The following is a 12,669-nucleotide window of genomic DNA, read 5'->3' on the forward strand; positions in this document are numbered from 1 at the left end:
AAAACTTATTAATTCTCAAAGCAGAAATTCAGGGCATATTCTCTGACCACAATACCACACAACTAAAAATGAAAATACCACAATTCATCCACAAACAACTGTACCTTGCCAAGAAAGATCAATACAATAAATGAACCCACAAGTTTGTTACCTAAAATGAGGATTTTAAAAGGAGGCTGTTATAGGTCTATAACTAAACAACAAAGCAGAAATTGAAAAAACACATGTAGTATACCACAATATCACCTGACTCTCTTCTAAGTCCTAAAATTATGTCAAGAGGAGGACAAGTAAAAGCTAGGCTGTAGCTCCTTGGACTGATTCTGTTATTTCACAAGAATTAGGCTACTTCTGGTTGAAATAGGATGCAAGTGGGATGCTTGAATACCTGGCTTTACATGACCTAAAATATCTTGCATATATTTTCTGCGGACACCTGAGGCTTATGACACCTCACCTCTAACTTACTAAGTTTTCCTTTCCTCACTGAGGATGGAAAAAAAACAGGCTTTTCAAGTAGGTTCAGGCAGTGAGTTTGAGTATCATGTTCAACACGTCCCCTAGGTTGTGCTTTCACCTGATTATTTCAGCTCTTGACTACCGCCTCTTCTTTGTCACTTTGGACCACTGCTTCCAAAAATTTTCCCACCCTAGTCTGTCTTCTAGGCTGGTCCCTATTCATTTTTCTCTCCTCCTTTCACAATATTCCTTATTCAGACCTGATAATTCCCATTAGACATTGGAAGAATGGACACTAATTTGTTAACTGTTTCCCCCTGATTTATCAACCCCATAGGGTTATTTTCATTTAGGAATTAGACTCTTGTGAAATCAAGTGAATTTCTAATTTGCTATATAAGGGTCAGCAAACTATAGCATGGGGGCAAAAACCAGCCCACCACCATTTTGGGGTAAATAACAGGCATGCCCATTAATTTACATATTGTTCAAGCCTGCTTTCAGACTACAAGAGCAGAGTCGAGTAGTTAAGACAGAGAACACATGGTCTGTGAAGGCTATAAACATTTATTCTGGCCCTTTCCAGGAAGTTTGCCGAATCCCAGCCTAGCACAGTGACTGGCACTGCTAAACAGATAAATGTGTATGTATGAATGGTTGAATTCTAGGCAGGAATTTTACCCCCTCCCTTGACCTAAAGGTCTCTTCCCCGCCTCCGGCCTTGATAGCTTCAGCTTAGGCCTTGATGCCAGAGCAGACCTAGTCGGATCCATACACCTTTATGAAGACAGGCCAATATCCACCACTGAGGTCAAGGAATAGGCCTGCACTGCTTGTAGCTCAACCTTAGCTCTGATTAAGAGCCTATCATCTGATATGTGGCCGTTTCCAACATCCAAGGTATGGTGTGTCCTATGAGAGAAATGGACCCTGGGCACTTTGGTCTCCTTAGGGAACAGTCTAGACTCTTCAGCAGGTTCTCATAAGTCATCTGTTGAACACTGTCCCACCTTCATTTCACCTGGCTTTTCCTTTTCTAGTCTGTACTTCTTTGCTAGCTTCAGAGATCCAATCCTCACTTGTTCTTTATTCACTCTGTTGACTGCTGAATGATGCCAAAATCAGGTCTTCACTTTCCCCAGTTACCAAGTTGGGAAGATACCCATTTTGGGGGTTGTAACACTGACTAAGTCTCTCTACCTAGTCTAGTCCTGGCTTAGGCTCAACTGGGGTTAGATTATAGAGATAAGACCAATTACATAGCTGACTCATCCCACACCATTAATCAGAAATTTCTAATTCTTAGCCTTCCCAGAGTTCACAACTCATTTAGCATTGTCATCTGCTCACTGTTGGAAAAAAAAATTGAGACAGTGGATGCCTCTCCATCTTATTATTACTGCTCTTCCATGGGTTTATGATATCACACGGAGGTAGTATTAGTAGCTTTAGGGCAGTCTATCTGGAGGGTCAAGAATATGAGGCTTTTTCTATCTTTCTGAGATACAAGGAGGCAAAGATTTTTAAGATTTACTTAGAATATCTGGAATTTTTATGATATCAAAGAAATATCTTGTTACTAATCATAAATGAAAGCAAATTATAATAGCGTTATATAATGTAGCTGTGAGTAGTTACTGCTGTTACTATAAAACTTTAGTAGTGAGTATAGAAACTGTAATAAAAATTCTGAATGACAGGAGTTGAAAAGGTAAGATGAAGGATTTAACTAAGAAACAAACATTCTGAGAATACCAGATGGACAGATATACAGCTACTTGGGAAAGCAGCTTTCAAATGTATGGGATGGAAGGTTATATGCTATAGGCATTGGTTGGAATGCTCTACAACAGTAAGATTTTAATATAACGAATCAATTAGAAATAACAGCAGTAAGTTTCAGTTTACTTTGAAGAAACTTATCATTGACCTAGAAATGGTTTCCTTTGTTTCAGTTCTCTAAGGTCTTATTCGAGTCCTCACTTGCCTACTCTCCAGAGTGATCTTTTAGCATTTAAGATTAATTCAGGACAAGTACCTGGCATGTTCTGATAGATAAATAGGTCACATACCTTTGAAATAAAAAACCCCACAGGCCTCTTGAATATACTACTCAAATAAAAATGTAAAAAGTTTCAAGTTAAAGATGCCCAAATTGAGCACTGAGAGGCAAAACTAAAATTCCCTTTAATTATATGTATAGTCCTTGTCCTAAAATAAAGCTTAGAATAATTTCTACAGATATTGAAAAAGACCCTCTTCGAATCAGGAGACTAAGAAGAAATGCATATGGGACTTATTCAAAATGCTTACATGTCAGGCTATAATGGTGGAACATTGTTAAAGCTACTTTCCAAAGATCTGGTTCAAAGTGAAAATCTCTCATGCCAAAGCTCTCCACTAACAAGTCTTGTGATCTACATGTTGAGGACTTGATTGCATTTTACTCACTCCTAATACAATTAATGAGGCATCATGGGCAATCACAAACCAAGGCCTGTCTGAGTTTTCTCCTAAATCATATTCTTAGTATTTCTTGAGTACTAATCATACTTAATCATAATCAAAGTACTTCTTGAGTTGATTTGGAAATTGGCAATAGTCATCTTCTGATTTACTATGCTTTAAGTTTTTTGTAACATACTGATAGGCTAGAAACTTTATGTATTTGATGCACAACATTTTGAAGTAAGAATAAAAAGTCCCAAAACATCCACTGCGGATTTCTGGGTTGTGTGTAGAATATGATACAAGATTCTTTAACTCACCTCCAGATGCCTTTGACCTTTCTTTCAACTTTTCTGCAGCCATTTCACCATAGCTGGGAAGTTCTGACATCTTCACTCCAGATCGAGCTTCTGCTATTAGCTGACGAGCTCTCTCTCTCAGCTGCCGACGTCGCTCTTCATCTTGCTGCTAAGATATATTGAACAGTTGCCAACTCAGTAATTGACAGAAATGCAATTTCATTTTCAATCTGATCATCATGATAGTAACTGGTTTACAGCATGGTGCTTGGCCCACATTATAAATGGGATGCTCTATATCAGTTGGATGTCATACCATTTTTAAAAGACATCCAAGAATCAGATTTTTAAAAAACATTTACAAATTATTGTATTATGTCTGTTAAAGATTCAAACTAGCCTTTAAAGAATGTTTGGCAATATAATTACTGAGAAAAGAGCAGGATCTACTATTAATAAAATAATCAGGCTTATAGGAAAAAAGTAACAATACTGAAAACAGAATTTCAATTAATACCTTATTTTTTTAACATTAGAATTTAACTTGCAATTTTCTAGTAAAGGCATACAGCACTGGCTAAAAGAAATCTTTGATCAAATATAGGAAGTGGTATTTTTAGGGGGCTACAGCAGGAATGGGGATAGTACACATTAGTTCCACAGTTATTGTTGTTGATAGTTTTAAAATCAGAATTGGGTAACTGATGTACTTCTGTCCTTATTTCTACTATGCCTTCCCCCCAGACAAACATTGAGAAGAAAAAGTAAAAACTAGTGTGGTTTTTGATATTTAAAATAACTAAAAATGACAGAGAATTAAATAACTAAAATAGGTTTTGCCTCCTAAAAAAGGGCTATTATGAATTGCAAATAATCAATGTGAAATTGCTTTGTAAACTGGCAAGTATATGATATAAGGCATTATTATGACAAAACAAAGCCTGAAATAATATGGTCCCAACATATCTGTGCAGTTATCTTCCCTTAACCTCTCCCAATCTCTATAAAACCTCACATCTATTTATACAAAATTGTTTGTATCATGTAGTTTCATGCATCCATGGATTTGAATATATCATTTTGTCTTCCTGAAATGTTCTTCTATCATCTATTTAACTCCTACTCATTCTTCAAGATTCAGTTTAAATCCACTAAACTTCCCCTGACTACTCTTCCCTCCTCCCCACTGGTGGAATGAAGTTCTCCTTCTTCTTTGTTACTATAGTACCGTGTGTGCGCACGTGTGTGTGTGTGTGTGTGTGTGTGTGTGTGAGATTACTTTTTAAAATAATACCTGTCAAGTTATAACTCTGTACAAACATCTCCTTCTCAGTAGAACTGAGCTACTTGAATGCAGGAGCTAGATGTGATTTATCTTTGTATCTTTGGTCCTTAGTACATACCTTGGCACTTGGTATTAGATATGAAAACTTAACGATTTATACTTTCAAAGCTTATATTATAGAGGGAAAGATAAAACAGCCACAATAAGGAGGTACAATAAAAACAGATGAAGAGTTCAGAAGAAAGAGGTTTGTTTTTGTGTCTTTTTTTTTCTTCTTCTTCTTTTTTTTTTTGTTAAGGGGAATGATCAACCTGAGTTGTATCTGAGAAAGATTAAAGATTAATCTGACAACAGTGTATACGATAGGCTGGCCTGGGGGACTGGAAAGAGACTACTTAGGAGGCTCTTATAAACAGTACAAGGAAGCTATAATGAGATTCAGAACTGGGATGGTGGCAATGGGAATGGAAGGAGACAGGTGTAAGAAATACATCAGAGCTAGGATTGGTACCTGTACCAATTCTTAGTAACTGATTAGATGTAGAGGGAAGAAAAAAGCTGAGTCAGAAGAGACAGGGGTAAGACACTAGCTTGGTAGAGTTTAAGGCTAGACAATTCTTTCACAAATTTTGAGATGGCTAGAATAGAGAGCTGTCAAAATTAATGCGGGTAGATTAACAGAGGTATTGAATGGACCCAGAGACAAGCTTGAAGCTCCCAGTGGACAAACTGAAGCAATTTCAGTATCAAAACAAACAAGCAAACAATGACTGCAATGAATTGAATCAACAAAATCACACACTGAATCAATGAAAACTCATCAATTCATTATGATATTCAGAAAGTTCTTAGAAGGATATATAAACTCATTTGAGGTAGCTTTTTTTTTTTTTTTGCGGTACATGGGCCTCTCACTGTTGTGGCCTCTCCCGTTACGGAGCACAGGCTCCGTACGCGCAGGCTCAGCGGCCATGGCTCACGGGCCCAGCCGCTCCACAGCATGTGGGATCTTCCCGGACGGGGGCACGAACCCGTGTCCCCTGCATCTGCAGGCGGACTCTCAACCACTGCGCCACCAGGGAAGCCCTGAGGTAGCTTTTAAAAGAACTCCTGAAAATTACTAATTAGAGGAAAAAAATCAAACACTTATCCTGTCTTTCCAGTGGGAACTGAAGTTTAGGGTAACTAAATAGTCCCAGTCACTTACAGAAAGCTCAACTTTATAAAATAAGACCAGCTATAATAATAATATTATGTATTTTCCAAAGATGGCCATGATAGTATTTCTCATCCCACATGCTTTCTGCAACATGACCTTGCCATTCCCTCGTCAAAAGGTAAAGCTTAATTCCCCTCCCCTTGAGTGTGGGCCAGCTTTAGTGACTTGTACATAATCAACAGAATGTACAAGTGCTACAGGTGATTTTCAACGCTAGGTCAGAAAAGGCTACACCCCTTTTGTCCAGTTCTGTTGAAATTCTTGCATTTTGTACTTTCTGGGAACCTAGCTGTCATGCTGTGAGAATCCCAAGCTACACGTAGGTGCACCAGTCCACATTCCCAGCCAAGTTCAGCCTTAAGTCTTCCTGGCTCACGTGTCAAACATGAATAAAGCCTTCTTCAGAATCTCCACTTTTAGCCATTTTGGGTCACCTCCAACTATTCAAGTCTCCCCAGCTGACACCCCAGACAATGTGGAACAGAGACAAAGAATCCACACTATACCCTATCTGAAGTCCTGACCCATAGAATCTGAGAATAAAAAAAATTTTTACACCATTAAGTTTGGTATTGTTTTACAGCATTAATAATTGGACCATATGCTTAAGTAACACCACACAGATTATTCCCTAATTGCAAGAGGAAAACCTAATTTTAAATGAAGAGATCAGAACTAGATCAGGGATTAGAAACCACTACTCTAACGGTCAGTCTTAGCATCACTAATGTTGAATCAACCATATGTTATGTTTTTTTTTAATTTTTAAATTAAATTTAAGTTTTTACTTATTTTTGACTGTGTTGGGTCTTCATTGTTGCACACAGGCTTTCTCAAGTTGTGGTGAGTGGGGGCTACTCTTCGTTGCGGTGCGCATGCTTCTCATCGCAGTGGCTTCTCTTGTTGCAAAGCACAGGCTCTAGGTGCACGTGCTTCAGTAGTTGTAGCACGTGGGCTCAGTAGTTGTGGCTCGCAGGCCCTAGAGCACAGGCTCAGTACTTGTGGTGCACGGGCTTAGCTGCTCCATGGCCTGTGGGATCTTCCTGGACCAGGGATCAAAACCGTGTCCCCTGCATTGGCAGGCGGATTCTCCACCACTGCACCACCAGAAAAGTCCCTGTTATATGTTTTTTGATATGAAACACATGAAGCGAACACCACCTATAATATTCTAGCCCAGATGTCTAAAGTGAATCTACTAAGCGTTCAGATACAACCTCCAGTTTATCATAAACACAGGAGACAGAGAAACATGATAAATGACACAGCAAGGAAGCAACCAAACAAATCTAGAAAGTAGGATATTAAGGCCAATTAATCTGGTTATTTTAATAAGAGCTGTCTAAACAAACACAACAAAAAACAATTAATCATCATCTCCACCAACAAAAGGGACTTGACCAGATGCAATGTGTAGTCCTAGGTTAGATACTAGTTTGGATAAACCAGCTGTAAAGGACACTGTTGAATCAATTAGAGGAATCTGAATATAATTAGAGTTATTAAATGAGAGAAAATACAACTTGACTGAAAAACAGTTTATATAGTAATAACTTTGTTTTGTCTTTTTGGCAAAATAAATACATACATAAGACTTGGAAGGTTATTCACAAAATTGACATGGTGGAGATATCTGGGTATGGAAATGTGATATTTTTGTTTTCTTTGTCTTCATTTTCTAACTTTCTATAATACACATGTACTACTCTTGTAATAAGAGTTATTTTTCAAAAGTCTTGGGGGGAAGGGAGGAAAGACATGAGATGGTAGGCTTCTGGGGTGGGTGGTAGGGGCAAAAGAAGAGAGATGTAACATTCACGGGAGATTTTCTTTTCTTTTTTAAAAAATATTTATTTATTTATTTTGGCCGTGCTGGGTCTTAGTTGAGGCACGTGGGATCTTAGTTGCCGCGTGGGGGATCTTCTTTGCAGCATGCAGGATCTTTAGTTGCGGCGTGCGTGTGGGATCTAGTTCCCTGACCAGGGATCGAACCCGGGCCCCCTGCATTGGGAGCACAGAGTCCTAGCCACTGGACCACCAGAGAAGTCCCTCAAGGGGAATTTTCTTAATATTTAGAGACGCGAGCTTATTTGTAGTTAGAGGAGTAGTATGTACTGGGCAGTGTGAGACCAAAGACGCAAGAATAATATACAAAAATCCTTAGTTCATTATTAATACTTCTGAACTTAGAAAATAAAAGGAAATGCAGGCTTGATAATGGTAACTTTGGTGACAGTTGCTGATATTTCTTGAGCTTTTATGTGCTAAGTGCTTTATATGCATGATCTCATTTAATTTTTACAACCTGATTTTTACCAATGAGAATATTTAAGTTTAGAGTTCCAAGATCACACAGCTAGAACTGATGTCTGAGCCAGGAGTCCAGCCCAGGTCTGTCTGACTACAGGGCCCTGCTTTTAACCTTCAAACTATTTGATCCCCCAAAAGTATCAAATTACATGACCAACTGAGGAAAATTGAGCTTTTACTAAACTTTCATCTTTCAAACTTAAGAAAAGTTAAGAGCACTAATAAAAACCATTATTTGATATGCCTCAGGCAACTAGGTTTAAGTGAATTTCACTGCGTGTAATAACTTCTCACAGAGCTGGAATCTGGTGATTCAGACTAAGATGAAGTGGTCTTGGGTCATCTTAACTGCATAAAAATGAAATAAATGATTCTACCTTTATGAATATGAAATGGGAACCTAGTTTTTTCTTACCAGCTACCGCTTCCCCCTCCTCCCCCAATAATATTCCCACCTGCAAATGTTTCTGAGAGCTTACCAAGAGTGCAATTTAAAGCAGGCAATCATTAATAAAACCAACTCTAAATACTAAGTAGGGACACTATCAATTTCCATGTAAATTGTTTGTTTGTACCTACTTACCCATCATTGTTCTCTATACAATAGAAAAAATGTAAACAAACAAATCAGAATGCAGCCCTAATGGGACTTTCTGTTTATAACCATTAGCCCAGAGGTGTGCTGTAATTCAGTTCTCAAGTAGCAAGATTTAGCCTCATTAACAGACTACAAGGGCAGGTTACAACTCATAAAACCCTACAGTAAACAAAGTTTATGGACACAGCACAAAATCTTGAGCCTGACTGACAGAATTCTAGTTCCCTATCAGATTGCCCTGATTTACTTTTCTGCTAACGTCCTAACACCACAGAGATAATTTTGCTTGGGCCTTGGAGGGCTCCAGTGGGATGGCATATCTGCGTTGTTTGTTTTCTCACCCATTGAGTTTCCTTAAGACAAAGAACCAACTGAAAAAATAGAAGTTAATTGTTACAGTCAGAAGGAAAAGCTTGTAATTATAGAAATTGATTATGCAACCAATTTAATTGATAGTATTATTAAAATCCAGATTCCTTATATGTAAAACTAATTTTTATATATAAGCTTCATTAAAAGTCAGTTTTTACAAATTGGGAGATTGGGACTGACATATATACACTAATATGGATAAAATGGATAACTAATAACATGCTGTATAAAAAAATAAATTAAATTAAATTAAAAAAATTTTAAAGTCAGTTTTTACAGTAATATTTAAAGAATAGATAGCAAAAAAATTTGTGTGTCTTTTACTCGAAACATATTGTTTATATCAAAGGAATAAAATGACCAGAGAGTAAGGGCAGTGATTATTTCATCATTTTTTATGTTTGTATAGGTGAATATTTCTGACAATGATGGTTTGCCTAAACCTACTCAAGCACAGAAATGTGTTATCTGTTTTGACCCTTCTGCATTCAAAAGAAGATAGAGACTCACAGCTGTAAATAAGTCATCTGTTTACTATATCTGCTGATAAAAATAAAGGAATCTTTTCAATGGGATGCAAAGGTAAGTAACTTAGAAGATTGCTGTCATTAAAAGTACACTCGAAAAATTCAACACATAGGAAACCTATGTATCTTTCATTTACCTGCCTAGTCTAAATAAACTTAAAAAAATTGAAGTAGGCTCCTATTTCTAAGAATGGGTCTGATGACATTTACCTTTTTCTATACAGTATTATTTACAGAGTTAGACCGAGTTATATAGAACATTCTAGCTTTTGTAAGACAGATGTACTCTTTAGAGGGTTTGATGGAAGCTGTATTTTTGAGTAAATACTAGCTGTGTGCCTGTGCAGTGTTTTCACACATGTTGTCTCACCATTCACCACTCTGAGGTAACCACTATGACTCTGATTTGATAGAAATGGAATCTCACTTAAATATACTGCCCAAGGTCATACATCTTGTAAATGGCATAGTAAGAATTAAAATCACTGTCTGTCTGATTTCAAAGTGCTGGTCCTAGCTATTACATTACTGGTGTTCAGAAAATTTGTCTGAGGCCCTACTGCTATTGTCATTAAAAAAAACAACAGTTCTTTACTTACACTTGGGCTATACAAATCAGGTTAAACTCCCCTTTGTGCTACTGAATACAGAGAGGTAAAGAGAAATTAACTTACTTATATTCATTTAAAACTTAGGTTCCTGACTTTAAATTATAAGTCTTCAGAAAAGTACTGAATGTGGTACATTTAAGCTTCACTTTCCTCTTTGTTAACATCTTCAGAATAAGGCAAAAGTCCTGTTATGGTACAAAAAGCTTGTATTTCAACACAATGAATTTAAAATATTCAAATATAGAAGATGGATCAGAACTAACCACTTTGGACATAAACTGAAAAAATATTTAGCCCTTTCACAGCATGTCTTCAAGTTACTATTTTTCTTATCGTTCTAAAATGGTCTACAATCTGCCATAGATAGACGCACTAGTAAAACTTGACAATTTAAGGACAAACTCTTCAAGAATAAGTAATGTAATTCCTTGTTTCCTTTCCATAAAAATGTATTGGTATGCAATTTTTATATTTCACAGTTCACCGACATCTAGGCAAGCTTTCTTCCACTGCTTCAATGGTGCTACTTTTAATTTTATCCTCCTTAGTCGTAGTAATTAAAGTGATCAGCAGTGGCATCCCAGCGGCTTTGACACAGCTACAACCCCCTAGCAGACTTTTGCTTTTAAGGGGAAGGGGAAGAAAAAGACTAGAGTTTCATTTCACAGAGAACAAGAAAATCAAGCTTCTCCAATCCTCAACTTTATTCAATTGTTCTTTCAGCAGCCTTTGGATCTTAAGAATCAAATAAAAATGGCTGCCATGGGGGGTCCTTTTTATACTTGCCGCAAATGTCAACGACTGACATTACTTTAGCCAAAAAATGATGCCATGGATGTGTGAAGGTGAATTAGAACATGAGAAACTGTCAGTGTAGCTGCTGAGATCAGTACCCACCCAAGGGTGTCTTTCATAACATTAGATATTTTTATTCAGTCAGTTGAAAACTATAGATTGAGAAGTCTTTCTATTTAAGAAACATGTCTACACACATTTTCATGAAATAAGCTTTTACAAAATTTAGAAATATATTATTTCAAATAATGTAGTTTGCATCCTTAGTCTTTGTAAATTTGTGTTTATAACAGCACAAAGCACCCTATTTCTATCAACAAACCCATATACCATACTATCTTGTGCTTACTTGAGTTCTTCAGTGTTTCATATGGTCTTAGGAGTTAGACTTTTATTAATTGGGCTAAATACATTTTAACTTATCTAAATTTTTTTATAGGGCTTTACTTAGTACTGCTAATATTTCACAGGATTCTGTTCTCAGAATGGTCCGTGAAATTCCTCAATTTAATAGTAAACTAAGAGAAAGAACTTGACTGCCACCCTTTCAGCATTAGACAGGAAGCAAGGCTCTGTTATTAGGCATTCAGAAAGGATAAAAAAAAAAAAAAAATCTGTGCTTGTCCAGAGGCAAGGATTGCCAAAGTGCACCTATTCACTTGCTACCAAAGATAGAATAAAAATAAAAAATAAAATTATAAGATCTTTAAAGGTTTGGGTAGACTAGATAGTTTCCCGCCAGCTTGATCAGCTCTTGACTGAATAAATAGGATTTAGAGTAAAACATTAAAACTGTTTAGCAGATCTTTTCAACCCGTTTCAAACTTTTCTTATGCTGGTTTGTAATATAAGCAGACATGCTTATAAATGGCCACACCTGCTCATTTCTCTGGGGATGGCCTGATCTCTGTTTCTCTAACAAAGAAAGAAAGAAAGAAAAAAATCAGCCTTTCTTGTTGCAAAACAGAGTGGAAAGTCAAAATCTTTCTCAAGTTTGCTCCATCTGGTCAGATTAAATCTTTGATCAACCCTGGGGATTACATTTATTTTTGTAGTAACTACTAAATTTTGAATTTGTTTAAAATACATAGGCAAAATATTAAACAGAATGTGAATTTAAGTTTGAGATCTAGTTTTTAATATATGAGCAGAAAGCATAAAAGGTCTAGTTCAGAAAAAACAGACATGCATTTGAAGAATTTAGATTTCATTAGTATTCATTTCACACAACAAAATATATCATACTCAAGTTTTAAAAAATATATCTCTTTGTTTCCAAATACAGAAATGATCATTTTTAATTGTAGCATTTGTTTTGCCTGAGTGCTGTAAAAATAAAGAATTCTAAACATAAAAGTGCATGATCAAGTTAATGTTGCTATATGAGCCTCTCCTTTAAGTATCTGGGATATAAAGTTTTATATTCTAAGTCAGTAATCATTTTCTTTCATTCATTAAACTAATATATATGAATTTCTAGTAGGTACTATATTCCTCTAAAAATAATTATTTTTAGGATTATAAAAGCAATTATTTTATATTTTTGAAAACTTCAAATTGCATTAGCAGAACTAATGGAAATAGTTTGGGCCTCCAAAAAGGACCCTTTGATAATTTAATTCCTCTTTTCTCTGTGAAATGGATAACTTCTTAGTTTAAAAAATTTATAAGAAAAAAAAAAAAGAATGGCTGACTAAGTAAGTATCACCTTGTGTTACATCCAAGGCCTCTTGCTGGTTGTCTGGC

At 36.4% G+C, this 12,669-nt stretch overlaps 1 protein-coding gene across 5 annotated transcripts in view; it reads right to left on the bottom strand.

Annotated features, from left to right (window-relative positions):
* Positions 1–12,669, bottom strand: part of EHBP1 (EH domain binding protein 1) — a 342,186-nt gene that overhangs the window by 57,723 nt on the left and 271,794 nt on the right. For 3 of the 5 annotated variants that reach the window (XM_024753020.1, XM_024753019.1, XM_024753022.1), the window contains one exon: positions 3,228–3,375. In XM_024753020.1, the coding sequence (XP_024608788.1) occupies positions 3,228–3,375 (148 nt within the window). The remainder of the gene's footprint in view (positions 1–3,227; positions 3,376–12,669) is intronic. The other 2 variants (XM_024753023.1, XM_024753021.1) reach the window with 1 other exon arrangement.

Source organism: Neophocaena asiaeorientalis, unplaced genomic scaffold (assembly GCF_003031525.2).
Source record: "Neophocaena asiaeorientalis asiaeorientalis breed wild unplaced genomic scaffold, Neophocaena_asiaeorientalis_V1.1 scaffold100, whole genome shotgun sequence".
NCBI lineage: Eukaryota > Metazoa > Chordata > Mammalia > Artiodactyla > Phocoenidae > Neophocaena > Neophocaena asiaeorientalis.